Below are 27,676 nucleotides of genomic sequence, written 5' to 3'. Positions count from 1 at the left end.
TCAGGGGCAAATACCACCTAATTACCAGAGAATTGGTAAAATATTACAATCAATTACTTGTTAATTAATAAATTATTACAAGGTAAATGTTTCCTTAATATTACCATATTGCCAAGTTATTACATGGAAAAATGCAAGCTAATTACTAAGTTATAACCAATTATTCAAAATTACATTTGAATCGTGTAAACATCCAGCTTCAAGCTTTCAGAAGAACTCACAAGCAGCACTAACAGCTCAGAAATTCACCAAACAGAAGAAACAGTCACCAAACAGAAGAAACAGTCACCAAACAGAAGAAAAAGTCACTAAACAGAAGAAACAGTCACTAAACAGAAGAAACAGTCACCAAAGAGAAGAAACAGTCACTAAACAGAAGAAACAGTCACTAAAGAGAAGAAACAGTCACTAAAGAGAAGAAACAGTCACTAAAGAGAAGAAACAGTCACTAAACAGAAGAAACAGTCACTAAAGAGAAGAAACAGTCACTAAACAGAAGAAACAGTCACTAAAGAGAAGAAACAGTCACTAAAGAGAAGAAACAGTCACTAAACAGAAGAAACAGTCACTAAACAGAAGAAACAGTCACTAAACAGAAGAAACAGTCACTAAAGAGAAGAAACAGTCACTAAACAGAAGAAACAGTCACTAAACAGAAGAAACAGTCACCAAACAGAAGAAACAGTCACTAAACAGAAGAAACAGTCACTAAAGAGAAGAAACAGTCACCAAAGAGAAGAAACAGTCACTAAACAGAAGAAACAGTCACTAAAGAGAAGAAACAGTCACTAAACAGAAGAAACAGTCACTAAACAGAAGAAACAGTCACTAAACAGAAGAAACAGTCACTAAAGAGAAGAAACAGTCACTAAACAGAAGAAACAGTCACTAAACAGAAGAAACAGTCACTAAAGAGAAGAAACAGTCACTAAACAGAAGAAACAGTCACTAAAGAGAAGAAACAGTCACTAAAGAGAAGAAACAGTCACTAAACAGAAGAAACAGTCACCAAACATAAGAAACAGTCACTAAAGAGAAGAAACAGTCACTAAACAGAAGAAACAGTCACTAAAGAGAAGAAACAGTCACTAAACAGAAGAAACAGTCACTAAACAGAAGAAACAGTCACTAAACAGAAGAAACAGTCACTAAACAGAAGAAAACAGTCACTAAACAGAAGAAACAGTCACTAAACAGAAGAAACAGTCACTAAACAGAAGAAACAGTCACCAAACATAAGAAACAGTCACTAAACATAAGAAACAGTCACTAAACAGAAGAAACAGTCACCAAACATAAGAAAAAGTCACCAAACAGAAGAAACAGTCACTAAACAGAAGAAACAGTCACCAAACATAAGAAACAGTCACCAAACATAAGGAACAGGCACTAAACAGAAGAAACAGTCACCAAACATAAGAAAAAGTCACCAAACAGAAGAAACAGTCACTAAACAGAAGAAACAGTCACCAAACATAAGAAACAGTCACCAAACATAAGGAACAGGCACTAAACAGAAGAAACAGTCACTAAACAGAAGAAACAGTCACCAAACATAAGAAACAGTCACCAAACATAAGGAACAGGCACTAAACAGAAGAAACAGTCACTAAACAGTAAGAAACAAACAGTCACTAAACATGAGAAACAGTCACTAAACATAAGAAACAGTCACTAAACAGAAGAAACAGTCACTAAACAGAAGAAACAGTCACCAAACAGAAGAAACAGTCACTAAACAGAAGAAACAGTCACTAAACATAATAAACAGTCACTAAACAGAAGAAACAGTCACTAAACAGAAGAAACAGTCACCAAACAGAAAGAAACAGTCACCAAACATAATAAACAGTCACTAAACAGAAGAAACCGTCACTAAACAGAAGAAACAGTCACTAAACAGAAGAAACAGTCACCAAACAGAAGAAACAGTCACTAAACAGAAAGAAACAGTCACCAAACAGAAGAAACAGTCACCAAACAGAAAGAAACAGACACCAAACATAACAAACAGTCACCAAACAGAAGAAACAGTCACTAAACAGAAGAAACAGTCACCAAACATAATAAACAGTCACCAAACAGAAGAAACAGTAACCAAAAAGAAGAAACAGTCACTAAACAGAAGAAACAGTCACCAAACAGAAGAAACAGTCACCAAACAGAAGAAACAGTCACCAAAAAGAAGAAACAGTCACTAAAGAGAAGAAACAGTCACCAAACAGAAGAAACAGTCACCAAACAGAAAAAACAGTCACCAAACAGAAGAAACAGTCACTAAACAGTAATAAAACAAACAGTCACTAAACAAAAGAAACAGTCACTAAACAGAAGAAAGAGTCACTAAACAGAAGAAACAGTCACTAAACAGAAGAAAGTCACTAAACAGAAAAAAACAGTCACCAAACAGAAGAAACAGTCACTAAACAGAAAAAAACAGTCACTAAACAGAAGAAACAGTCACTAAACAGAAGAAACAGTTACCAAACATAAGAAACAGTCACTAAACAGAAGAAACAGTCACTAAACAGAAGAAACAGTCACCAAACATAAGAAACAGTCACCAAACAGAAGAAACAGTCACTAAACATAAGAAACAGTCACCAAACATAAGAAACAGTCACTAAACAGAAGAAACAGTCACTGAACAGTAAGAAACAAACAGTCACTAAACATAAGAAACAGTCACTAAACAGAAGAAACAGTCACCAAACATAAGAAACAGTCACTAAACAGAAGAAACAGTCACCAAACAGAAGAAACAGTCACCAAACAGAAGAAACAGTCACTAAACATAATAAACAAACAGTCACTAAACATAAGAAACAGTCACTAAACAGTAAGAAACAGTCACTAAACATAATAAACAGTCACCAAACAGAAGAAACAGTCACTAAACATAATAAACAAACAGTCACTAAACATAAGAAACAGTCACTAAACAGTAAGAAACAGTCACTAAACAGAAGAAACAGTCACTAAACAGAAGAAACAGTCACTAAACAGAAAGAAACAGTCACTAAACATAATAAACAGTCACTAAACAGAAGAAACAGTCACTAAACAGAAGAAACAGTCACTAAACAGTAAGAAACAAACAGTCACTAAACATAAGAAACATCCACTAAACATAAGAAACAGTCACTAAACAGAAGAAACAGTCACCAAACATAAGAAACAGTCACCAAACAGAAGAAACAGTCACTAAACAGAAGAAACAGTCACCAAACATAATAAACAGTCACTAAACAGAAGAAACAGTCACTAAACAGAAGAAACAGTCACTAAACAGAAGAAACTGTCACTAAACAGAAAAAAACAGTCACCAAACAGAAGAAACAGTCACTAAACAGAAGAAACAGTCACTAAAGAGAAGAAACAGTCACTAAACAGAAGAAACAGTCACTAAAAAGAAGAAACAGTCACTAAACAGAAAAAAACAGTCACCAAACAGAAGAAACAGTCACCAAACAGAAGAAACAGTCACTAAACATAATAAACAAACAGTCACTAAACATAAGAAACAGTCACTAAACAGTAAGAAACAGTCACTAAACAGAAGAAACAGTCACTAAACAGAAGAAACAGTCACTAAACAGAAAGAAACAGTCACTAAACATAATAAACAGTCACTAAACAGAAGAAACAGTCACTAAACAGAAGAAACAGTCACTAAACAGTAAGAAACAAACAGTCACTAAACATAAGAAACATCCACTAAACATAAGAAACAGTCACTAAACAGAAGAAACAGTCACCAAACATAAGAAACAGTCACCAAACAGAAGAAACAGTCACTAAACAGAAGAAACAGTCACCAAACATAATAAACAGTCACTAAACAGAAGAAACAGTCACTAAACAGAAGAAACAGTCACTAAACAGAAGAAACAGTCACCAAACATAATAAACAGTCACTAAACAGAAGAAACAGTCACTAAACAGAAGAAACAGTCACTAAACAGAAAAAAACAGTCACCAAACAGAAGAAACAGTCACTAAACAGAAGAAACAGTCACCAAACATAAGAAACAGTCACTAAACAGAAGAAACAGTCACTAAAGAGAAGAAACAGACACCAAACATAAGAAACATTCACCAAACATAAGAAACAGTAACCAAACAGAAGAAACAGTCACCAAACATAAGAAACAGTCACTAAACAGAAGAAACACTCCATGAACAGTAAGATACAAACAGTCACTAAACATAAGAAACAGTCACTAAACAGAAGAAACAGTCACCAAACATAAGAAACAGTCACTAAACAGAAGAAACAGTCAAAAAACAGAAGAAACAGTCACCAAACAGAAGAAACAGTCACCAAACATAATAAACAGTCACTAAACAGAAGAAACAGTCACTAAACAGAAGAAACAGTCACTAAACAGAAGAAACAGTCACTAAACAGAAGAAACAGTCACTAAACAGAAAAAAACAGTCACCAAACAGAAGAAACAGTCACTAAACAGAAAAAAACAGTCACTAAACAGAAGAAACAGTCACTAAACAGAAGAAACAGTCACCAAACATAAGAAACAGTCACTAAACAGAAGAAACAGTCACTAAAGAGAAGAAACAGTCACCAAACATAAGAAACAGTCACCAAACAGAAGAAACAGTCACTAAACATAAGAAACAGTCACCAAACATAAGAAACAGTCACTAAACAGAAGAAACAGTCACTAAACAGTAAGAAACAAACAGTCACTAAACATAAGAAACAGTCACTAAACAGAAGAAACAGTCACCAAACATAAGAAACAGTCACTAAACAGAAGAAACAGTCACCAAACAGAAGAAACAGTCACCAAACAGAAGAAACAGTCACCAAACAGAAGAAACAGTCACTAAACATAATAAACAAACAGTCACTAAACATAAGAAACAGTCACTAAACAGTAAGAAACAGTCACTAAACATAATAAACAGTCACCAAACAGAAGAAACAGTCACTAAACATAATAAACAAACAGTCACTAAACATAAGAAACAGTCACTAAACAGTAAGAAACAGTCACTAAACAGAAGAAACAGTCACTAAACAGAAGAAACAGTCACTAAACAGAAAGAAACAGTCACTAAACATAATAAACAGTCACTAAACAGAAGAAACAGTCACTAAACAGAAGAAACAGTCACTAAACAGTAAGAAACAAACAGTCACTAAACATAAGAAACATCCACTAAACATAAGAAACAGTCACTAAACAGAAGAAACAGTCACCAAACATAAGAAACAGTCACCAAACAGAAGAAACAGTCACTAAACAGAAGAAACAGTCACCAAACATAATAAACAGTCACTAAACAGAAGAAACAGTCACTAAACAGAAGAAACAGTCACCAAACATGAGAAACAGTCACTAAACAAAAGAAACAGTCACCAAACATAAGAAACAGTCACTAAACAGAAGAAACAGTCACTAAACAGAAGAAACAGTCACTAAACAGAAGAAACAGTCACCAAACAGAAGAAACAGTCACTAAACAGAAGAAACAGTCACCAAACATAAGAAACAGTCACTAAACATAAGAAACAGTCACTAAACAGAAGAAACAGTCACCAAACATAATAAACAGTCACTAAACAGAAGAAACAGTCACTAAACAGAAGAAACAGTCACTAAACAGAAGAAACAGTCACCAAACATGAGAAACAGTCACTAAACAAAAGAAACAGTCACCAAACATAAGAAACAGTCACCAAACAGAAGAAACAGTCACTAAACAGAAGAAACAGTCACCAAACAGAAGAAACAGTCACTAAACAGAAGAAACAGTCACTAAACAGAAGAAACAGTCACCAAACATGAGAAACAGTCACTAAACAAAAGTTACAGTCACCAAACATAAGAAACAGTCACTAAACAGAAGAAACAGTCACTAAACAGAAGAAACAGTCACTAAACAGAAGAAACAGTCACCAAGCAGAAAAAAACAGTCACTAAACAGAAACAGTCACTAAACATAAGAAACAGTCACTAAACATAAGAAACAGTCACTAAACAGAAGAAACAGTCACCAAACATAAGAAACAGTCACTAAACATAAGAAACAGTCACTAAACAGAAGAAACAGTCACTAACCAGAACAAACAGTCACCAAACATAAGAAACAGTCACTAAACATAAGAAACAGTCACTAAACAGAAGAAACAGTCACCAAACATAAGAAACAGTCACTAAACATAAGAAACAGTCACTAAACAGAAGAAACAGTCACTAAACAGAAGAAACAGTCACCAAACATAAGAAACAGTCACTAAACAGAAGAAACAGTCACCAAACAGAAGAAACAGTCACCAAACAGAAGAAACAGTCACTAAAGAGAAGAAACAGTCACCAAACAGAAGAAACAGTCACCAAACAGAAGAAACAGTCACTAAACAGTAAGAAACAAACAGTCACTAAACATGAGAAACAGTCACTAAACAGAAGAAACAGTCACTAAACAGAAAAAAACAGTCACTAAACAGAAGAAACAGTCACTAAACAGAAGAAAGAGTCACTAAACAGAAGAAAGAGTCACCAAACATAAGAAACAGTCACTAAACATAAGAAACAGTCACTAAACAGAAGAAACAGTCACTAAACAGAAGAAACAGTCACCAAACATAAGAAACAGTCACTAAACAGAAGAAACAGTCACCAAACAGAAGAAACAGTCACCAAACAGAAGAAACAGTCACTAAAGAGAAGAAACAGTCACCAAACAGAAGAAACAGTCACTAAACATAAGAAACAGTCAATAAACAGTAAGAAACAAACAGTCACTAAACATGAGAAACAGTCACTAAACAGAAGAAACAGTCACTAAACAGAAAAAAACAGTCACTAAACAGAAGAAACAGTCACTAAACAGAAGAAAGAGTCACTAAACAGAAGAAAGAGTCACTAAGCAGAAAAAAACAGTCACTAAACAGAAACAGTCACTAAACATAAGAAACAGTCACTAAACATAAGAAACAGTCACTAAACAGAAGAAACAGTCACCAAACATAAGAAACAGTCACTAAACATAAGAAACAGTCACTAAACAGAAGAAACAGTCACTAAACAGAAGAAACAGTCACTAAACAGAAGAAACAGTCACCAAACAGAAGAAACAGTCACTAAACAGAAGAAACAGTCACCAAACATAAGAAACAGTCACTAAACATAAGAAACAGTCACTAAACAGAAGAAACAGTCACTAAACAGAAGAAACAGTCACCAAACATAAGAAACAGTCACTAAACAGAAGAAACAGTCACCAAACAGAAGAAACAGTCACCAAACAGAAGAAACAGTCACTAAACAGAAGAAACAGTCACCAAACAGAAGAAACAGTCACCAAACAGAAGAAACAGTCACTAAACAGTAAGAAACAAACAGTCACTAAACATGAGAAACAGTCACTAAACAGAAGAAACAGTCACTAAACAGAAAAAAACAGTCACTAAACAGAAGAAACAGTCACTAAACAGAAGAAAGAGTCACTAAACAGAAGAAAGAGTCACTAAGCAGAAAAAAACAGTCACTAAACAGAAGAAAGAGTCACTAAACAGAAGAAACAGTCACTAAACAGAAGAAACAGTCACTAAACAGAAAAAAACAGTCACTAAACAGAAACAGTCACTAAACAGAAGAAACAGTCACTAAACAGAAGAAACAGTGACTAAACAAAAAAAACAGTCACTAAACAGAAGAAACAGTCACCAAACAGAAGAAACAGTCACCAAACAGAAGAAACAGTCACTAAAGAGAAGAAACAGTCACCAAACAGAAGAAACAGTCACCAAACAGAAGAAACAGTCACTAAACAGTAAGAAACAAACAGTCACTAAACATGAGAAACAGTCACTAAACAGAAGAAACAGTCACTAAACAGAAAAAAACAGTCACTAAACAGAAGAAACAGTCACTAAACAGAAGAAAGAGTCACTAAACAGAAGAAAGAGTCACTAAGCAGAAAAAAACAGTCACTAAACAGAAACAGTCACTAAACATAAGAAACAGTCACTAAACATAAGAAACAGTCACTAAACAGAAGAAACAGTCACCAAACATAAGAAACAGTCACTAAACATAAGAAACAGTCACTAAACAGAAGAAACAGTCACTAACCAGAACAAACAGTCACCAAACATAAGAAACAGTCACTAAACATAAGAAACAGTCACTAAACAGAAGAAACAGTCACCAAACATAAGAAACAGTCACTAAACATAAGAAACAGTCACTAAACAGAAGAAACAGTCACTAAACAGAAGAAACAGTCACCAAACATAAGAAACAGTCACTAAACAGAAGAAACAGTCACCAAACAGAAGAAACAGTCACCAAACAGAAGAAACAGTCACTAAAGAGAAGAAACAGTCACCAAACAGAAGAAACAGTCACCAAACAGAAGAAACAGTCACTAAACAGTAAGAAACAAACAGTCACTAAACATGAGAAACAGTCACTAAACAGAAGAAACAGTCACTAAACAGAAAAAAACAGTCACTAAACAGAAGAAACAGTCACTAAACAGAAGAAAGAGTCACTAAACAGAAGAAAGAGTCACTAAGCAGAAAAAAACAGTCACTAAACAGAAGAAAGAGTCACTAAACAGAAGAAACAGTCACTAAACAGAAGAAACAGTCACTAAACAGAAAAAAACAGTCACTAAACAGAAACAGTCACTAAACAGAAGAAACAGTCACTAAACAGAAGAAACAGTGACTAAACAAAAAAAACAGTCACTAAACAAAAAAAAACAGTCACTAAACAGAAGAAACAGTCACTAAACTTCCTGACTGTCTGCATGTCTCTGCTCTATTTCTGCAGTTCCTGGGAGGAACCATGATCATCATCATTGGAGGGATAATCGTTGCCTCTGTCCTTGTCTTCATCTTCATCCTCCTCATGAAGTACAAGCTGCACAGTAACCACTACAAACAGAAAGCCGCCGCTCGCCATGCCAACGTCTGCTCCCAGACCAATGGAGGAGGAGGAGGCGGAGCCACGGTCCTCGCTCTGCCTCCATCCTCCTCTTCTGCAGGGCAGGGTAAGAGCTGGAAACATGATCAACAACATGTGACTTTCTTTTTTTTCTGTTTCTTCTAATCTGACTACATCTTTTTGTCTTATAGGTGTAGGTGCTAATAAAAACTCTCAGCCGTCGTCGTCAGCAGAAGGGATGGGAGGAGCTTCTCTTCGAGGGACAACTGTAGTGGACTTAAACCCCACCCATGATGATGATGCCATCTCCCAATAACACACAAGAAACTGTCAATCAACCCCACAACCCACCGATCTTTAAGACCCAAACCAATACTCCACCTCCCTCCCCCTTTTTTTATTTCTGATTTGTTGCTGGTGCCTGGAGCAAAACTCCACTTCACGCTGAGGAGCGGCTCCTGTCATTGGTGAGTACATCTGTCGGGGGGGCGGGACGATTTAGAACAAAAAAACTCTAGTGTTTGCATTAAGCTACGACTCTTTTTGTTCATAATTACACTGGAGGTGTATGTTGGAGCAAAAATGTGACCAAAGCTAGTAAAAACTCCTGCAAGTCGTCTGAGGTCATTTTTGAGATTTTTACAAATTATGAAAGCGTAGATTCCAAGCTTTCAAATGATGTATCATACACCTTAATCTGAGCATATTTTACAAAGATATGCTCATTTTAATGTTAACTTCTAATTCCTGTTTGCTCTGAGAAAACAAGGTTCAAAGTTTCAGGACTTTCTCTACCTTCAGGCAGGCCGGGAGATGGGCGTGAACAGTAGAGCCACATTTACATAAAGTCCATCCAAACCAAGCTTCTGAATCGGATTGGTGAGGCTCATCAAAATATTCCCATAGGAAATCTGCCTTCATCAAACTTTCACTGTCGAGTGATCCTGAAGTCATCCCAAGACTGTTGATAATTCTTGCTGCTTCTTCATCGTCTCTTCTTCTTTTCTTCGCTGCAGGGTGCATCTTGAGGCTTGTTGATAAAGGTGATAACTAGAAACAGCTGTAGTTACGTGCTGACGGAGGTTGGAGTTTGAGCCATGCGGTGTTTGTTATTGTCCATCTCAATGGGCGAAACTGGGAACAATGCCAGGCTAAGTGGCCAGTTTCGCTTTCCCCTCCCCTCAATCTCCCTGCAGAAACTACGAAAAGAGGGCATTTTTAAACACAAAATTAACGCTTTTAAATATCACATTTGTGTTACTTTTCTCATCGAATGAGTAGTTTAAATGTCGGACTTGCATAAAATGAGAAAAAAAAGAAAGATGATCATTTTGGAGAAAACGACTTCGTATCCATTTTTCTCAACCACCGGAAAGCCAACTTGCAGGAACTTTATCTGGCTTCGGTCAGAAATAGTGACAGAAAGTGACAAAACAGAAATAGCATACTTAACATAAATGTCAGTGACTCTGTCAATGAAGTGGTTTTACTCAGAGAAATCTATGAAGAGCAGACGGTAGAGTTAAAAAGAAATATAGAACTTTGGGTGGATTAGTTTCATATTAGCTCCGTTAACTCTAAATTAGCCCGTTAGCTTCTACCATAACTTTGCAGCTTACAACAACTAAATATCATCTTCCACTGACAACATCAACAAATCATCCAAAAAAATAATCAACCAGTGCTCCATCAACTAGACACCACATTAAAACTCCACATACAGGGGAAAATTTAGTCTTACTGTCAATTGTTTGACATAAACTGATGATCTCAACTGTAACCTCTGCTAAAACAGTATATCCAACCATCGTTTTTTCCTTTGGAGTAGTTCTGAAGAAGGACAAAAGTGTTCACTGTGAATAGTTCAGTACAGTCGTCTTCTCATCAATGGCTCCACCCACCCTGCTACTGCTTACGTCCTGAGCATGGACACCCAGCTACAGAGGAGTGGGATTGTGGTCTTACCACAACCTACAACTGTCCAGCCTAGGCCGGTCCTGTTCCTAGTTGTGGCTGCTGCATTGGTGTTTATGTCATTTGACCATCTGCAGTTCCCTTTTTTTTTGCTTCTATTACCTGCAGTGATGACTAAATAAAAAAAATCTTTTCATTCTGCTGATTTCCCTCCATAGTTTCCAGTAGCTCTAAACTCTTCCAGAGATAAGCTTTGACTGAGGTCATCTATGTTGATCACACGAATATTCACTGCCTAAATTAGCCGTGTGCTGTGTTACATAGATAAACAACCTGAGCACCAAACCGGAAATAGGTTATGGTAAAATCATTGATCATCGAGTTAATATGACTCTGAGTTTACATTAAAGGATTCTTGCAATATAACTGTAGGTAACACAACATTTAATAATTTGTTATTTACTTATTTGGTAATTGGCATATTTTTCAGCCGGACATTTTGCCCGCTACTATTTTTATCTGCTGGACTTCCATCAATGAATGTTACCAGACAGCTGCTGATGGAAACTCTGGATCAGAGACTATAACATGAACTTAACTTTGGAACAAGGAACTTACTGTGGATTGAAATAAAGGAACAGCAAAAAGGTCAATGTAATGTCAAGGTGCTGGTGTCCTCTGACTTGTCCATTGAGGTGTGAGATTTTAAATTGAAATGAGACATTAATAAGCAGTGATGGACTTATTTCACATCACCTTGACTGCAAGGAGAAGTTGCAGTGGATCAACCAAAGTGTGCTGAAAGGGACAATAGAGCACATTATCACAAAAAATAAAGGCGATAACAATAGATCTTAATCACATCGTGATGAATGCATTAATGCTGACAGTCCTGTCTTCAGCTGAGGGAACGTCCTTCCTGTTCTGCTAAAACCTGGTTTAATTCAATCTTAAAAAAGGAACTGCTACGAGACAAGGTTGTGGCATTAGCTTAGCCACAGGGAACAAGAACCACCTACATCACTGATCATCAACTGGCGGCCCAGGGGCCATATTAGGCCCCCTAAAGCTTCCTGTCCGGCCCCTGAATAATCATTAAAATTTAAAAAAGGAGGAAAAGAAGATGTTGTGGTTTTAAGAGTATCCTTGTCTAATGTTTTACAGAAATCTACTTTCATAATTGGTAGATATTTAAAAATAGGGTTAAGGTTGGCAGAAGTGCTGAAAAAAATGACCAAAGTGGTTAAAAGCAAAAAAGGTTTAAAATGAGTTAATACTGGTACTTAATCACAATTGTGGAGGCCCTGTTCTCTGGGATTTTAAGGGGCCCAGCCAGCTCTGTTGTCAGACCTGTCTCCTTGTGGCCTGCTGCCTTATAGATAACAGGGATAGATCTCACTGGTAATGCCTAAAAATGTCCTGCATTTTGAAAGAAAATAAAGTTACTAATAAAATAATATTTCAATCAGACCAAAATATTTATTTAATTTTTGTGTATTTGAATTCCAGCCCCCAGAGTTTCTGTCAAGACTTTAATCTGGCCCTTGTGCAGATGTACTTAATGACCCCTGACTTACACGTAAAAGTAAATGAAAATATGTCAATTATAAGGTAAAACTGCTCTCAAACAGCAGCATTATTGATTCAAGCAGTATCAAATATATTCAAAACTGTACTTCAGCAGACTTTCATCCTGATAGCGGAGTAAGGGGAAGGATCCTTCACAATAAAATGGTGCAGAAACACAGAAACCACAGTTTCCTGCTGTTGTCATGGGAGGTAAACATGTTTTTGATAAGATGGAGACTTGAAATACTGGTGCAGAAGCTCCAGACAGTGGTCATTGGTAGCCTAAACTCTTTTTATCCTCCAGGCCCCATGTCTGGCTGAAAGCTATGAATAGTAAGCTCCAGTTCCTTTGCTTTTCCAAAGTTCTCTCTATGTTTAGTTCTGGGTCACAAAGCTGCACCACCTGCAGGGAGGGCAAATGGGTTTTTACAGCTGGCGAACCTCCTACTTTCATTCCTGGTTTTACTGTTTGACATAATAGATGAGCCAGAGAGACAGAAAGGGAGAGAGGGAGCTTCATTTGAATTTTGTGTTCAATTAAAATGTAACAGACAGCAGAGAGGGAGAAAGTGACGTAGAGGACGAGCTGTTTCAGTAAACCATGCGAGCAAAGTTCACTCAACCTGCATGACTGAGCAGCGGCCGAACACCATTAAAAATACACTTTAATGAACAGCCACTCACCTGGAGAAGGCACACATACGCACCACGTAGTCTTGCTGAGGATAGCAGGTACATGCGGTGTTGCTAGCTCATGCTGAAAGGAAAGGGCACTCACCGTTAAATCACACTGTTCAAAGAGCCTCCAAAGTACACACAAACCACACTCCAACCACACACAGACATGTATGAAGCGTGGCGAACAGGTAGAGCTGCTAGCATCAGCTGTCTGCTTGGTTTCATGTTAACATGCGGTGTAAAAATCAATGCAGGACGCCTGTCTTTCATGTTGTTACCCATGGAGAGACCATGGGATTGAAATCTTTAAAGGGCTATTCCAGTGTTTTTAAACCTATTTTTAAATCAACAGTTATGTTTCTAAAACAGACGGACAGGAGGTGCCAAAGTTACAACCCCAATTCCAAAAAAAGTTGGGGCACTGTGTAAAATGTAAATAAAAACAAAGCACAGAAATTTGCTAATCTCAAACCCATATTTTGTTCACAATACAACATAAACAACATGTCATATGTTGAAACTGGGACATTTTAACATTTCATTAAAGTTATTAGCAGCTACACATCTCCAAAAAAGTAGGGATGGGGCCACAAAAAGGTAGGAAAAGTAACTGGTACTGATCAAAAACAGCTGGAGGAGTACTTAGTAACTATGGTTCATGGTAACTGGTCAGTAACATGACTGGGTATAAAAGAGGCATTTAAGAGAGGAAGAGTCCCTCAAAAATTCCTCTAAAAAATTGTGAAGGCTTTGAATATCCCACCATCTACAGTCCATGATATAATCAATCTATGTGCAAGGGGCAAGGTTGAGGGTCAGTGTTGAATGATCGAGATCTTGGTACCCTTAGGCAACACTGTATAAAAACCAGCATGATTCTGTACCGCATGGGCTCAGGAACAGTTCCAGAAATCTGTCTGTCAGCACAGTTCACTGTGCCATCCACAAATACAAGTTAAAGCTGTGACATGCGAAGAAGAAGCATGTGTGAACAGAATCCAAAAATTTCACTGCCTTTTCTGGGCCAAACCACAAGGGACCATCCAGCTTGTTATCCTGGATCAGTTCTAAAGCCTGCATCTCTGATGGTATGGGGTTGCATTAGTGTCTATGGCGTGGGCACCTTGCACATCTGCAAAGTCACTGTAAATGTTGAAAAGATTATATGCTCCCATCGAGACAACATCTCTCAGTGAAGGCTTTGACTATTTCAGCAAGACAGTATTAAACCACATACCACATCCATCACAACAGCATGGCTTCACAATAGAAGAGTCTGGGTGCTGAACTGGTCTGGAGTCCACACCAACAGAAAACATCTGGAGCTTCATAAAAGGAAAATCCACCGACAAAGACCCAGGACTAATGAGCAACTAGCATCCTACATCAGACAAGAATGGGACAACATTCCTTTCCCAATACTCCAGTTACTGGCCTCCTTACTTCCTCCTTACCAGATGTTTACAGACTGTTGTTAAAAGAAGAGGGGGTGATACACAATGGTGAACAAAATGGTAAACAACGCCCCAACTTTTTTGGAATTGGGATTTTAATGTGGCTGACAAAGGTGCGATCGGAATCACTTAGCACACCAAAATTACAAACTTGGACCATGTAAACTGGTGACCTTTAGCTGTTTGACACCTCCATTGTTTTAACAGATTTTTAAACTGACGAGAGACTTACATGCACCAGATAACATGGTAACACATTAAACTGTAACACCAGGAAAGCAGTAAAAGCCCTTTTCATTCATGTGTTGATTCACAGTTCATAAACTTCTGTGTTTTTTTGTCTGAGTGGAGTCAAACTTTTGACAAACATGCTCATCTACCCTGTGGGCCTGTCGTTTTTTAAATTCAACAGACAGATCCAGGTGTTTTTACAAAATTATGGGTTTCAAACAGCATTACAGTTCCCAATGTGAACAAAAATACTGTGATTTAAACATAAGCCCATTTGTCTGAGCATTTTAGCTCCTTTTGAAATTGAATATAAGATAAAAGTACACGGCGTGGCTCAGCATAAAGGATAATTTGACTTTAGATAGGAATAAATCCTCGGGGTAACCAGCAAACTTATACTGAAATGAGCAGGATTATATCAGCTACATGGGAGTTATATGATCATGTTTTGTTTTTTTAGCTAAATGGAGGAGACTATAAATTTTCTTGCGTCTTATTTACACTGAAAGCATTTCACCATATTACCTTTTAGTGTTTCCTCCAAGCTTTGGGAGCATACATCTCTTTTACTACTTTCTGTCGCCTCCTCTTCCCCTCACAAACAAGTTGTTCTCCCTCTCTCCATCTCCCTTCCTCCCTTTAGTCATTTGCTAGATTTTAATGAGTTGTTTTGTTTTGATGTCTTCCTTCTCTTCCTTTTATTTCTGACTTCAAGGTCATGTTGTTTGTCTGTCATCCTCCGCCATAACTTTTTCTCTTTATCTAGTAATATCCCTGCCAACATTTTCAGTCCCAAATTGAGACGTACAGCCAATCCTGAGGTATCTATAAAGGCTCAGGGGGATTTTCTCGTCTTCACACAATTTATGAGGTGTTTCTTTTCTTCTTATCTCTGTGTGAATTGAAATATTGTTCAGTGGATGGAGAGTCAGAGTGGTGCTGGAAGGGTGAGAAGCCCATTTCCTCATGATACTGAACGATAAGAACGGCTCGCCTGGGCCTTTTTGGGTCAGATGTCCTTTATGCTCCCACCAACACATGCTCCATATGACTGATTCATTCTTGTTTTTTTGTTTGTTTATTTGTTTGTTTGTTTGTTTACATTTTAAAGCTGAAATGGCTTACATTTTCTTTGGTGGTGGGAGTAATTGCTACACGGAACAAAAATATAAACGCAACAATTTTGTTTTTGCTCCCATCTTTCATGAGCTAAACTCAAAGATCTAAGACTTTTTTCTATGTACACAAAAGGATAATTTCTCTTAAATATTGTTCACAAATTTGTCTAAATTTGTGTTAGTGAGCACTTTTCCTTTGCCAAGATAATCCATCCACCTCACAGGTGTGGCAGATCAAGATGCTGATTAAACAGCATGATTATTGCACAGGTGTGTCTTAGGCTGGCGCGATGGAGTCGTCACGTAAGCAAGCAGCAACAAGAGGCCGGTGCAATTATGGTGGAAGACATTAGCGTGGATGCTGCTAAAGCGCCGGTTTTATCAGAACTTGATGACATTTCTTCATTAAGATAAGAACAAAGAACAGCAGTGAGTTGTTTTCTTTTCAAAAACAACAAAAGTCGTGTGCTTATATGTCTACAGTCACCATGGTTCGCGTTATTCCTCAGCAGCTGCGCACGCGCACCTTGGTCGCACCTATGTCACATGCTTTGTTGCTCTGATTGGCCCATAAAGATGTGACAGACAGAATGTTCATCCAATCACACTCTGAGTTTTTTTCAAATCCGCTGCCCTCTCCCAAATGCTTAGTATTGAAGGTTTTCCAGATGGATGTGTGAAACAAATACATCTGGTGTGTCAGGTTAACGTTATTCCCCATTGTTTTCCACCCAATTTTTGCTTATTTATGCCTATTTTGCCCCTTCTCACTCATTTTTTGCCACTTCTTTGCCACTTTAGACCATTTTGCCACTTTATCTTATTTTGATTGCCACTTTAACCCAGTTTCACCACTTTCTTACCTCTCAGATTGTGGCTCTTGCAAAGGTATTTTTCAACAGTTTGGCTCTTTGGTTGTGCAGGGTTGAGTAACACTGATTTATATTGTTCTCTTACAACACAAATACAGCAGCAGCAGTCTGAGGATGAATTTTTCATTTAGAACTTCAGAGAGTAAGTGATAGCACTGGAAAAATAACTGGACTGTGTTGAAACATGCATTCGGCACTCCTGGATTTGTCGATACACCTGCTCCACTCCATGATCAAAGTTGTGTGTCAGTCTGTGCCGTGCATACATTTTTAAATATGTCTGCCAGCTCTGCTTCGGTCAAACAGTGTGATGCTTTGTAAAAGCTCGACAAAAGGACTGCACACACCAAAACTGTCTAAATAAGTCAAAAAGGGAACATCAAGTCCTCAAATGTGCACAAAGGCTTTAACGCTCCCCCCTTATTGCATTGTAGGGCTGTCACTGTCTCTGTGCCACAGACGCAGCCGCTGAGCGATTATGCAATTATTCAGGGAAAAATCAACTTTTTTCCATGCCTGTCGCAAGTTGCCATGGCCTCACTTCTTAAAGTTTCTAATGTACAGACAGGGATGGTAATAGTACTGCATAAATAGAGGAAAATTTCCTGTGTGAGAGCTGATGGCATAGAACATAATTTACATATCCCGTAAAAAGGGATTAACATAACATTTTTAAAACTGTTAATGGATTTAAGTGTGCCAGAAGTTGCTGCTGCAGCATGTACGGTTATCAAAAATAAACATCAGATCCGGTTCTAGCAAACACCTCTTGGTGCAACTCAGACACATGCTCATTGATGTTCCTGGGTCCTCAGGTGTGTTGGGTCTTTCAGTATCATACACCCCCACCCTGGTGACCCAGCCAGGGTGATCAAGTCCTGGCTTGTGACTGAGTAGCAAGTGTGGTCCACGGATCACCCCACTTGATCCACAGCCATCTCAACGCCTTTTCTGTGACAACAGTGATGTTCTTGATGGTCCTTTTATTGTACGGTCCCTTCACTCCCAGCATCTAGAGTGCCCTGACAAGAGACTGGCCGGCAAAGCCTCTGCATCCGCCATCCCCTGCTCTGACACTCATCTGCCAGCTCCTCATACTTGGCCCTCAAAGGCCTCCTCCATCTGGTCTTCCCAGGCAACAGTCAGCTCCAGCAGGACCATTTGTCTCATTGTTTCAGACTCCAGAACCATGTCTGGCCTGAGAGTGGTCACTGTGATGTTCTCTGGGAACTTGAGCTGTCTCCCTAGGTCGACCTTCAGCTGCCAGTCCCATGCCGTTTCCAGCAGTCGTCATGTTTGGCTCGAGCGCTGCTGTGGCTTCTCCCCCAGTTTGACAAAAGTGATGGACTGCCTCGCTGGTTGCTGCCGTCCGCTTCAAGAGATTCCTGTATTGATAACCTCTGCAATGACCCTCAGCATCTGGTCATGCCACCATCAGTAACGCCCTGTTCGTGGGTTTTTGGGCAACAGCTCAAGATGTGCTCCAGTGGGCCTCCTTTCAGGCATAGTGGACACTGTGGAGTGTCTGCCAGGTCCCAGCAGAAGAGGTTGGAAGGGCTGGGGAGGACATGGTAGACTGACTGGATAAAGAACTTGTTCCAGTGTGGCTCCGACTTCCAAAGGTCCGTCCACGAGATCTGCTGGTCTGCTGCCTGTTCCCATCGAGTCCATGCCCCCTGCTGCCGCATCCCTACTATCCTTCCACAACCCCTGCTCAGACCTCCTCCTGGATCAGCTGGCGTCTTTCCTTTCCCCAGACCTTGTTGTAGCAAGGTCTTGGGTTGCTTCCGAGCCCTGCCCATCCAGAAGCCACTGCTCTCACCAACTTGCTGTGTCTCAGATCATTCCTTATCACTGATTCACCCTTAGAAAGAAGAATTAGTGATTTCAAACTCACATACCATGGATCACATTACAACCAGCGCTGCCATTTTACAGCTTGACTTGAAGATCAGTGTTTGCACACTGCCCTGCAGTCTCATGGGCATGAAAGGGGCATTCTCTATGATAATTAGGAGAAATGTGCATGAGCTTCCAGCTTTCAGGCACCTGGTATTCATCACCTAAAGAACACAGGTGGGAACAATTAAGTATCCAACAAAGGTTTCTCTTATACACTTTCTCAAGAACAAATTAAAGAAAAATCTTCAGAATATATCTGTGAATGAGGCCTAATATTATTATTACTCTCTCCTATATCTCCTTTTTTATCTCCCCACTATTCCTCACACATATTTCATCCTTTTTTCATCTCTCCATTATCCTGTCCTTCTTCTTGCTGCTGTAATAACACACCCTACATCTGAGAACACACACTTTTTCATGCATGCAATCACACACACACATGCAGAAGCACTCAATTTCTTTTCCCATGGAGGCAATCACAGCCACCACCCCCCGCTGGCCCTTTAGCCATTTGTTGTGGGTTTAATATCCACCGCACATCCCCAGTATGAAACACACAACATACATAGAGAGGCAATCTAACCATACGAACTGATCTGGTCAGTCTGACTCATCGCTCCTTCAAACACCATCAGTAACCTCTACCACTGCACAAACATGGATCCACAGATGCTCAGCTATCTCAACAGTCATTACATGGACAGTCATTCACATTACAATTATCTACAGGGATCAAATCCATCACTCTACATGCAGCACCATGCACCAGGAAGTCAAACAGTCGCTTATCCTCTTCATAACATCTGTTTGACGTACTGAAACAGGTTTGGTTAAAAGGATAATTTTGGTATTTTTGAAGATGGGTTGTATAAGGTACTTGGCACTAGTAGTGGCATAAGCCTGCAGTGATGTTGAGAGGGGTCTGATGGCGTCCCATTCAAGGCCACTCTCACAGACGGCTCATCTGAGACACCGTGTATCTCAGAAAGGATGTGCCGTAACATGATATAATGTATTTCTATTTTTAGACTTTTTTTAAATTCAACTTTAATGATAGACAGGTTCTGACAGTTACATTCATGAAATAACTGCACTGCAAACGTTACAGACTAAGAAACATTTCATAAATAAAACAGAAAAAGGTCAGAGGTTTAATCCAGGATCTAATTATGCATCGATCGATTTAGAAGTAGTTACATGATCAGTGGCTCACTTTAGCTTCCTAAGCTTTAGCTAATGCTAATCTAGCAACACTTGCAACAAAATTAATGTTGCTACATAAGCCAATGTACTAAGGTAGCTTAAGCAACATGAGCTTTACCAAACGTAGATAAGGTAGATACGTTGATTATGGTGCTGCTTTGTGAGCTTAGCTTTGGCTACATTAGCTACGTACCTATGTTAGTGTTATCTACGAGGTTATACAGATAATAGAGATTAGCAAGCTGTGCTTGCTGTGTTAGAATGTTTTCTTGAAGGACAAATGTGTATTCCTTTAAGCAGATGGTGTACTCAGCTTTATCAAACATTTTGTAGTCAGGGGTATAGGTCAGGTTTTGAACTTTCAACTTTTGGTTTCTTAACCCTAATCAGAAGTTTAATCTTCTTTATTTTGAAAGTTTTAGTGTGTATTTCTGTTCAGAGATGACTGGTCTGCAGCCAGACTGTCTTGGTGATTTTCACAAGTGTAGCCCTTTAAGAATGATGCACTTTGGCTGTTCAGCCGGCAAAACATATTAAATTTAGCTCAGATCTCCACACATTTCTCCTGTTTATGGCCGAGATGTTTCTACACCTTGATTGGAGTCCACCTGTGGTAAATTAAACAGATTAGACATAATTTGGAAAGGTACACACCTCTACAAGGAGCTGCCTGCAAAGTTTAGAGACAGGATTGCCTGGGAAAGGCTACAAAAAATTACTGCACTGAAGGTTCCCAAGAGCACAGTACCCTCCATAATTCTCAAATAAAAGAAGTTTGGCACAACCAAGACTCTCCTGGGCTGCTCATCTGGCCAAACTAGCAATCAGTGGTCACCCAGAACCCTGATGGTCACTCTGACTGAGCTCCAGAGAGTCTGCATGGAGATGGAACAGAGTTACAGAAGGACAATCATCACTGCAGCCCATCACTGATCTGGGCTTTATGGCAGAGTGGTTAGATGGAAGACTCCTCAGTGCAGAACACATGAAAAGGCTGCTTGGCTTTCACATAGGGTCATTTTTGCATGAGCTCTGCAGGCAGTTCCTTTGACGTCATGGCTTGTTTTTTTTCTATGCATTGTCAGCTGTGAGGTCCTCTATATAAAGGAGTCAGTCTTTCCAAATCATGTTCAGTTTAATTTACCACAGGTGGACTCTGATCAAGGTGTGGCACATCTCAGCAAAGATCCAGAGAAATCGGAGGAACCTGAGCTACATTTTAAGTGTTGTTGTAAAGGGTCTGAATACTTATGTAAACGGAATATTTCAGGGTTTTTAAATATAAAACCTTAAATATATTTTAAATATAAATGTCTACAATTCTGTTTTTACTTTGGCATAATGAATTTACACACCTGTAGCATCAGACTGCAAGATAACAACATTGAAAAAGTGAAGGGAGTTTGAATACACCTGAATGTAAACTGTCAGTGGCTGCAGAGGCCCTACGTGGAGTCACAGTGACATCTGGTGGTCAAAAGGTGTAGAGGCTTTTATTTATAGGATATTATTTTCACCTGCGGGTATCCAGGGAAAGCTGAGGCAGTTTGATGTTCAGGTTAGTGCATCCACACAGCAAATAAAATATTTCTGTTTAAAACCAACATGTGTACTTGACCTGGGGCGGTGTTTTTAACTGGCTATTCAGGGAAACCACTGAAGTGTTCCTCCAGACATCCAACAACAAATTAACAGTCTCACTTTTAAAAAATCACTTTATTTAGTCAATGATTCAACCACACAGTCTTCACTGGATTTAATATTTACAACATTAAGCTTCAAATTTCCCTAAAATCAATACAAAAATAAAGTCCAGTATATGCATGTTTGGTTCAAGGGTTAAATTAGCTAACAAATATTCTGCTATCAAAATGAAACTGAGTAGATGCAGAAAGATAGAGATATAGATGAATATCTTCAGTCCTGCTGTGGTGTTTCGGGTCTTTATCACATTTTTTTTTCAACTCAGTTCAGCATTGTGTGTCAGAGATGATTTTTTGAGTCATATATTATTTTTTAAGTGTTAGGAATGGTCATAACCTGTAACCTGGACTGTTTTATTCATGTATATTCCAGCGACCTTCTCCAACTGAATAGTACCAACAGTTTTGTGAAGTTAGTTGGCAGTAGTGCATTACTGCATCACATTTTGAGATAAGTTAAATGATATATGAAATGACACTGACCGCAGTCTCTCATAGTGATGTAGGATAAGGACACCATGGCTCTATTGCATGTCTCATTTCAGCTTTAAAAACATGCAGACAGTTCAGCTGAAACTGCACCTTGTCATATCAAATCTTTCCATTTTTGCACTTTTTGCTTAATCTGTTTTTATTTTTTTTCTTATCCATAGCAAGTTATGTCAGTGGGAAAAGGAAGGTAAACACTAAAAGGTAATCGGGCCAGATGTCAGGATGAGTCCCCCTTAAAACCAAAGTCTGCAAAGACCAGACTATCTGATGGAGCTGCTCCGACCAGACATGTTCAGTATTTACAAACAGAAATCTTGTGGTGGTAACCTTGCAAAGCAGATGGATTGGCAAGACTCCATGTCTGACATCCGGCAAATCCATCCTCTAAAGCTCCGGCCTGAAGCAACTGTGCCAGGTCCAAGAAAGGACCTGATCAATCAGCACCATTTGAGGAGAGTGAGGTGGTAGCTATGGGTGGGGTACCTGTCTGTCAAACCTTTTTTCCTGTCGCTCTGATTGTCCCATAGTGAATGTGTCAGAGTGTTTGTCCAGTCACCTTCCGAGATTTTTCTAAAAAGTCCTGCCCTTCCCAAACTCTTTGTATGGGAGGTTTTCCAGATGAATGTGAAATATATCCATGCAATGGATATATAATGCAACACTCTATCTACATTGAATGGCGCAATAGCCAATCAGGAGTCAAGCTGACTGACGATGGAAGAAAAACAAACACAGCCATGGCACCAAAGTAGACGTAGAGCATAAAGTTGGATAGAGGTCAGAAATGAAGGACCAACTTGTTGATTTGTGGCAACAACAAGAGTGTCAATACAACATTTAATGTAAAACATACAAACAAACTGATAAAGAGAGAAGCTGGACCTAAATTGCCACCACAATGTATGCTAACAGCTAGGAAAGTCATGTTTGACCATGTGAGATTTGTGATCTGCTCATTCCACATCACACACTATACAAACAAAACAGTTAAATCTCTTTTCATAATTATTAGTCACTGTCTGGGGTCACACGTTGAATAAATCTGTTTTAAAACCGTTCAGTATGTGGCCGGCTTAAATCAAGGTTATGACATTTTGATCTCTCCAAAGTTTGTCTTCTCTTAAAAAAAGCAGATTTTTATCCAAACAGGAAGTTAAGCATTTTCAGCTTAAGGCAGAACAATTCACAAAGTAAAACCATAACAAAGAGTTTGTTGAGAAATTCTCTGATCTTGATTTGGAACCTTAATAGGGTCACCCCAGAGAAAGCAGCTAAATCTGAAATACTGTAAATTCTATCACATTGACCATTAGGTGTCAGTGAGTCATTTTGTACATGCACTCCTGCAAAATTTTCTTAATATGTAACAGTTTTAAACTGTATTCATCATAATAAGCCCTTTAGCTGCTTCGTAGCTGTGATGTCAAACCAGCAGAGCAATTTTCATTAAAATAATCAATCTAAAAGTCAGTGTCAAAAAATTATCAGAAATGCAAAAATATGATTAGAAGTGTGATTAAGTGGCATTAATCACAACTGAAAACTTTATATAGATAGCTGTAAAGTATATTGACAATATAAGTCCTCTTTAGATTGACATACGTTTAGTTTCTCTTCTAAATTAATCTCCTGAATGCAGTGCAACCTACACACTTGCTCTGCTGTTTCCTGATGTCTATTTTTACACGGACACCTTTGAATATAATGTGCAAAAAAACATTGCCGCTGGCTTCATAAATGCTTTGCCTGAAATAAAACAAAGTCATTTTAATCTCTTGAAAAAGACCTGAGTGTACTAGGAGAGGAAGCAAAAAAAAGGCACCACAGGAAGGATGGACAGACGGACAGATTGAGTTTGTTGTTGGTGAAAGAGGAAGACAAAGAGACACAGGAAGGATTATGGTCTTATATTTAGTTATTGGGACAGGGAAAGAAAACAAGAGACAGAGAAAAAATAGAGAAAACAGAAAAGCAAACAGAGAAGTACAGATGAGTCACTGAGCCTGGAGAGACAGTTATCGACAAGGAAAGATGGAGGGATAAAGAGAGAAAATGAAAACTGGAATGAGGGGGAGGTGGAGGAGGGATGGATCCAGAGGAGACTGGGCATGAAGATGATGAGGACAAGTCTGCAAACAAACAGATGAAAGATTTACAGCTTACTGCCCAAAGAGAGAGAACAGAAATCCATCCATCAACCTATGATTGATTCATCCTTTATCTACTGCTTTTTACTCTTGTTTATGAAAATAAGACATCTAAAGAAGTCACTTTGGGCTTTCCAGGCTTGAGATTTGCTTTCTTTACTGTTCTTTTTGACAGTAGATCTAAGAGGCGCCACTGAGGACAAGATCCCACAGGCCCCAATACACATACACTTTATGGACAAAAGTATTTGGCCACACCTGTTAATCACTGAATTCAGGCCATGCAGTCTCCATTTGCAAACTTTTGTGATACAAACTGGGACATTCTGAAGAGCTCAGCGACTTCAAGTGTGTTACTGTGATGGATGCCGCATGTGCAATAAGACGGTTTGTGAAATTTCTTCCATACTGGATATTTCACAGCAGCTGTAAGTGATGTTATTAGACAGTGAAAGGAACAACAGCAACCAGCCACGAAGCAGAAGACCACTTAAAAACACAGCGTGGGGTCAGTGACTTCTAAAGTGCAATGCCTCAGCATAAGAAACACATTTTGGACAATGCTATGCTTCCAACTTTGTGGCAACAATTTGGGAAGGGCCCTTTTCTATTCCAACATGACTGTGCCAAAGTGCACAAAAAAGAATGATAAAGACATGGTTTGATGAGTTCAGCGTGGAAGATCTTGACTGGCCCGCCCAGAGTCCTGACCTTGAGCCCGATCAAGTACCTTTGACATGAGCTGAAGCACAGATTGAGAGCCAGACCTTCTCATCCAACCTCAGTGCCTGACCTCATAAATCAGTGATACTCAACCTGTGGCTCCTGAGCCACATGTGGCTCTTTTGTGATGATTTGTGGCTCTTTTATGTCTTAATTTAAAATATTATTCCACCAGAAAACCTTAAAAAGGTCAACTTTAAACTCAGACATTATACATTGCAAGTAACATTAATCACTTTGTTTCCCACTCTTGTACAGTTGGCTTAAATTGTCAACATTTATTTTTTTATATTTCAATTGCCCATATATGCAATTGTTCCCCTTTTTGCCACTTTTAATCTCTTTTTTTTACAGCTTTTAAGCCCAAGTTTGCCACTTTTTTTGCCCCTTTTCACCAGTGCTATTTGCTATTATTTCCACTTTTTTGTCATGTTTTACCCCTTCTCACTCATTTAAGCTGCCTTTTTCCATTGAATGCCACTTTTTTTTCCCATTTTTGCCACTTTTGTCCATTTAGGCCTCTTTAAACTCTTTTTTTTTTTTTGCCAGATTTGACCATTTTGCCACCTGTAACTCATTATTTGTAATCAAGTTTGCCATTTTCTCCCCATTTTTGCCAATTTTCACCCATTTTTTCCACTTCTTTGCCAGTTTTTGACCATTTTGTCACTTTTGTCCATTGTAGTCTCTTTTCACTCATGTTTTGCCACATTTTTGACCAATTTTGCCACCTGTAAATTGATAACCTGTAATTTTGTTATCAGTTTTTCACCAGTTTTTGCCTCTTTTATCTTGCTTTTTTGCTATTTTCATTTTTTTTTGCCCCTTCTTGTACATTTAAGCTGCCTTTTGCAATTGTATGCCACTTTAACCCATTTAAGTTACACATGTTTGCCATGTTTTACTGTTTTTTTGACCATTTTTGCCACCTGTAACTTATTTTTTAGACAATTTTTGCTACTTTTCTCCCCTTTAACTTATATTTGTTGCCACTTTAACAGATTTTCAGCACTTTTCACCACTTAGATTGTGGCTTTTGCAAAGGTCTTTTTTAAAAACAATTTGGCTCTGTTTGAGCAGGGTTGAGTAACACTGTCATAAATGCTTTATTAATCGGAGCTTATGTATCCACATTCACACTCAAGCTTCAGGTATTGATGTGTCACATGAAGAGCAAAAGGTCAGTTTAGGTCAGCACAGTACAAATGAAAACACAAGGATGTGGTGTGAAATTGTGAGATCTATTTTTCTATGTCTTGTTCTAATTTTCTATTCTTGATTTTTTTTTGTGTCTTTTTAGATTTTCTTACATTCAGCTTCACAGCGCTGGAGGAAGAAGAGGTGAGAGATCAAACACGTCGTATATACACAAACACGCACCGCCACAGGTGAAGAGAGGATATTCACTCATTGTTGGAGCTGAGAAGCTCGAGTTTAAGGGAACAGAAGATGGAAACATCCGTGGCATTCTTGAACAGAGACGATCAGAAAGTGAGAGCAGCAGTCAGCAGCTATTAGCAGGCGTAGAGTCAGGCTGCCTCTAAGTGCTCTGTAAATATCTGCTGCCTTTGTAAACAACATTACTCCTCTTTATTGGTCCATTATATAAAGGCCTGATCCCCCACAGTATGCAGATTGGTGTCGCTCCATTATGTAAGCTCGCTTTCTGTCATTATGTAAGCTTTGTCCTGCACTCCTCCTCTTCTCCATCACTTTCTCGTGTATCTCTCTCTTCATCTCGACTTTTTTTCTGTTCTTTTTCTCTTCTCTTCTCACTCTTCTTCTCTCACTGTCCCAGTTGCTCTTGTTTTGCATATTCTTATTTCTCTCCTGTCTTCTTCTCCTACTTTATTTTCTCGTAATTCTTTTCCTTCTGCTCCATTTGCTCCCTTCTTATTCTCATCTCCAGTCTTATTTTCAACCCCGCTCCTGAGCCCACCTCTCTGATTCTTCTGCTCCATATCTAACTCTTTTCTCAAGCCCCATATTCTCCCTTTTTGTTCCTCTTGTATCTTCTTTCTCTGGTTTTTCATCTTGTTTATTTTCCTCTTGTTTCATCTCATCTCCATTTTTCTCCTCTGCTTTTCTGATAGAGAAAAAAAGACTTCTTCTGTATGAACAACACACTGGTGTAACTCAAGAACTTATCCAAACCTATCTGACCCTGTGTGATAAAGTAATTACCCCCTGAGCCTGATAACTGGTTTTTCCACCCGTGGCAGCAATAACTGAAATCAAGCATTTGTGATAACTGGTGATGAGTCTTTCTCATCACTGTGGGGGAGTTTTGGCCCACTCTTCTTCACAGAATTGTTTTAACTCAGCCATATTGGAGGGTTTTCCAGCATGACCGTTTAAGGTCACACGACAGCATCTCAATTGGATTTAAGTCCAGACCCCACTCACAAACCTTTGTTTGTTTGTTTTTTTGTTTTGTTTTTTTTTTGTTTTGTTTTTTTGTTTTTTTTTTGAGCCATTCAGAGGTGGACTTGCTAGTATGTTTCAGTCGTTGTCCTCCTGCATAACCCAAGAGAGCTTGAGCCTGAGGACATGAACTGATGGCCGGACGTTGGCCTTCAGGATTTTCTGGTAGACAGCAGAATTCATTGTTCCATCAATCACAGCAAGTGGTCCAGGTCCCGAAGCAGCAAAGCATCCTCAGACCATCACACTGACACCACCATGTTTGACTGTTGGCATGATGTTCTTTTTATCAAATGCTGTTATTTTTACTCCAGAT

General features: G+C 38.7%; 1 protein-coding gene across 1 annotated transcript in view; it reads left to right on the top strand.

Annotated features, from left to right (window-relative positions):
• Positions 1 to 27,676, top strand: part of si:cabz01090165.1 (uncharacterized protein LOC100333421 homolog) — a 302,244-nt gene that overhangs the window by 271,097 nt on the left and 3,471 nt on the right. The window contains exons 11-13 of the mRNA XM_041809037.1: positions 8,814 to 9,033; positions 9,119 to 9,394; positions 26,237 to 26,277. Coding sequence (XP_041664971.1) covers positions 8,814 to 9,033; positions 9,119 to 9,243 — 345 coding nt within the window. The 3' untranslated portion in view covers positions 9,244 to 9,394; positions 26,237 to 26,277. The remainder of the gene's footprint in view (positions 1 to 8,813; positions 9,034 to 9,118; positions 9,395 to 26,236; positions 26,278 to 27,676) is intronic.

Source organism: Cheilinus undulatus, linkage group 2, assembly GCF_018320785.1.
Source record: "Cheilinus undulatus linkage group 2, ASM1832078v1, whole genome shotgun sequence".
NCBI classification, from domain to species: domain Eukaryota; kingdom Metazoa; phylum Chordata; class Actinopteri; order Labriformes; family Labridae; genus Cheilinus; species Cheilinus undulatus.
The sequence above is the reverse complement of the archived record's forward strand: the minus strand, read 5'-3'. Positions and strand labels throughout refer to the sequence as shown.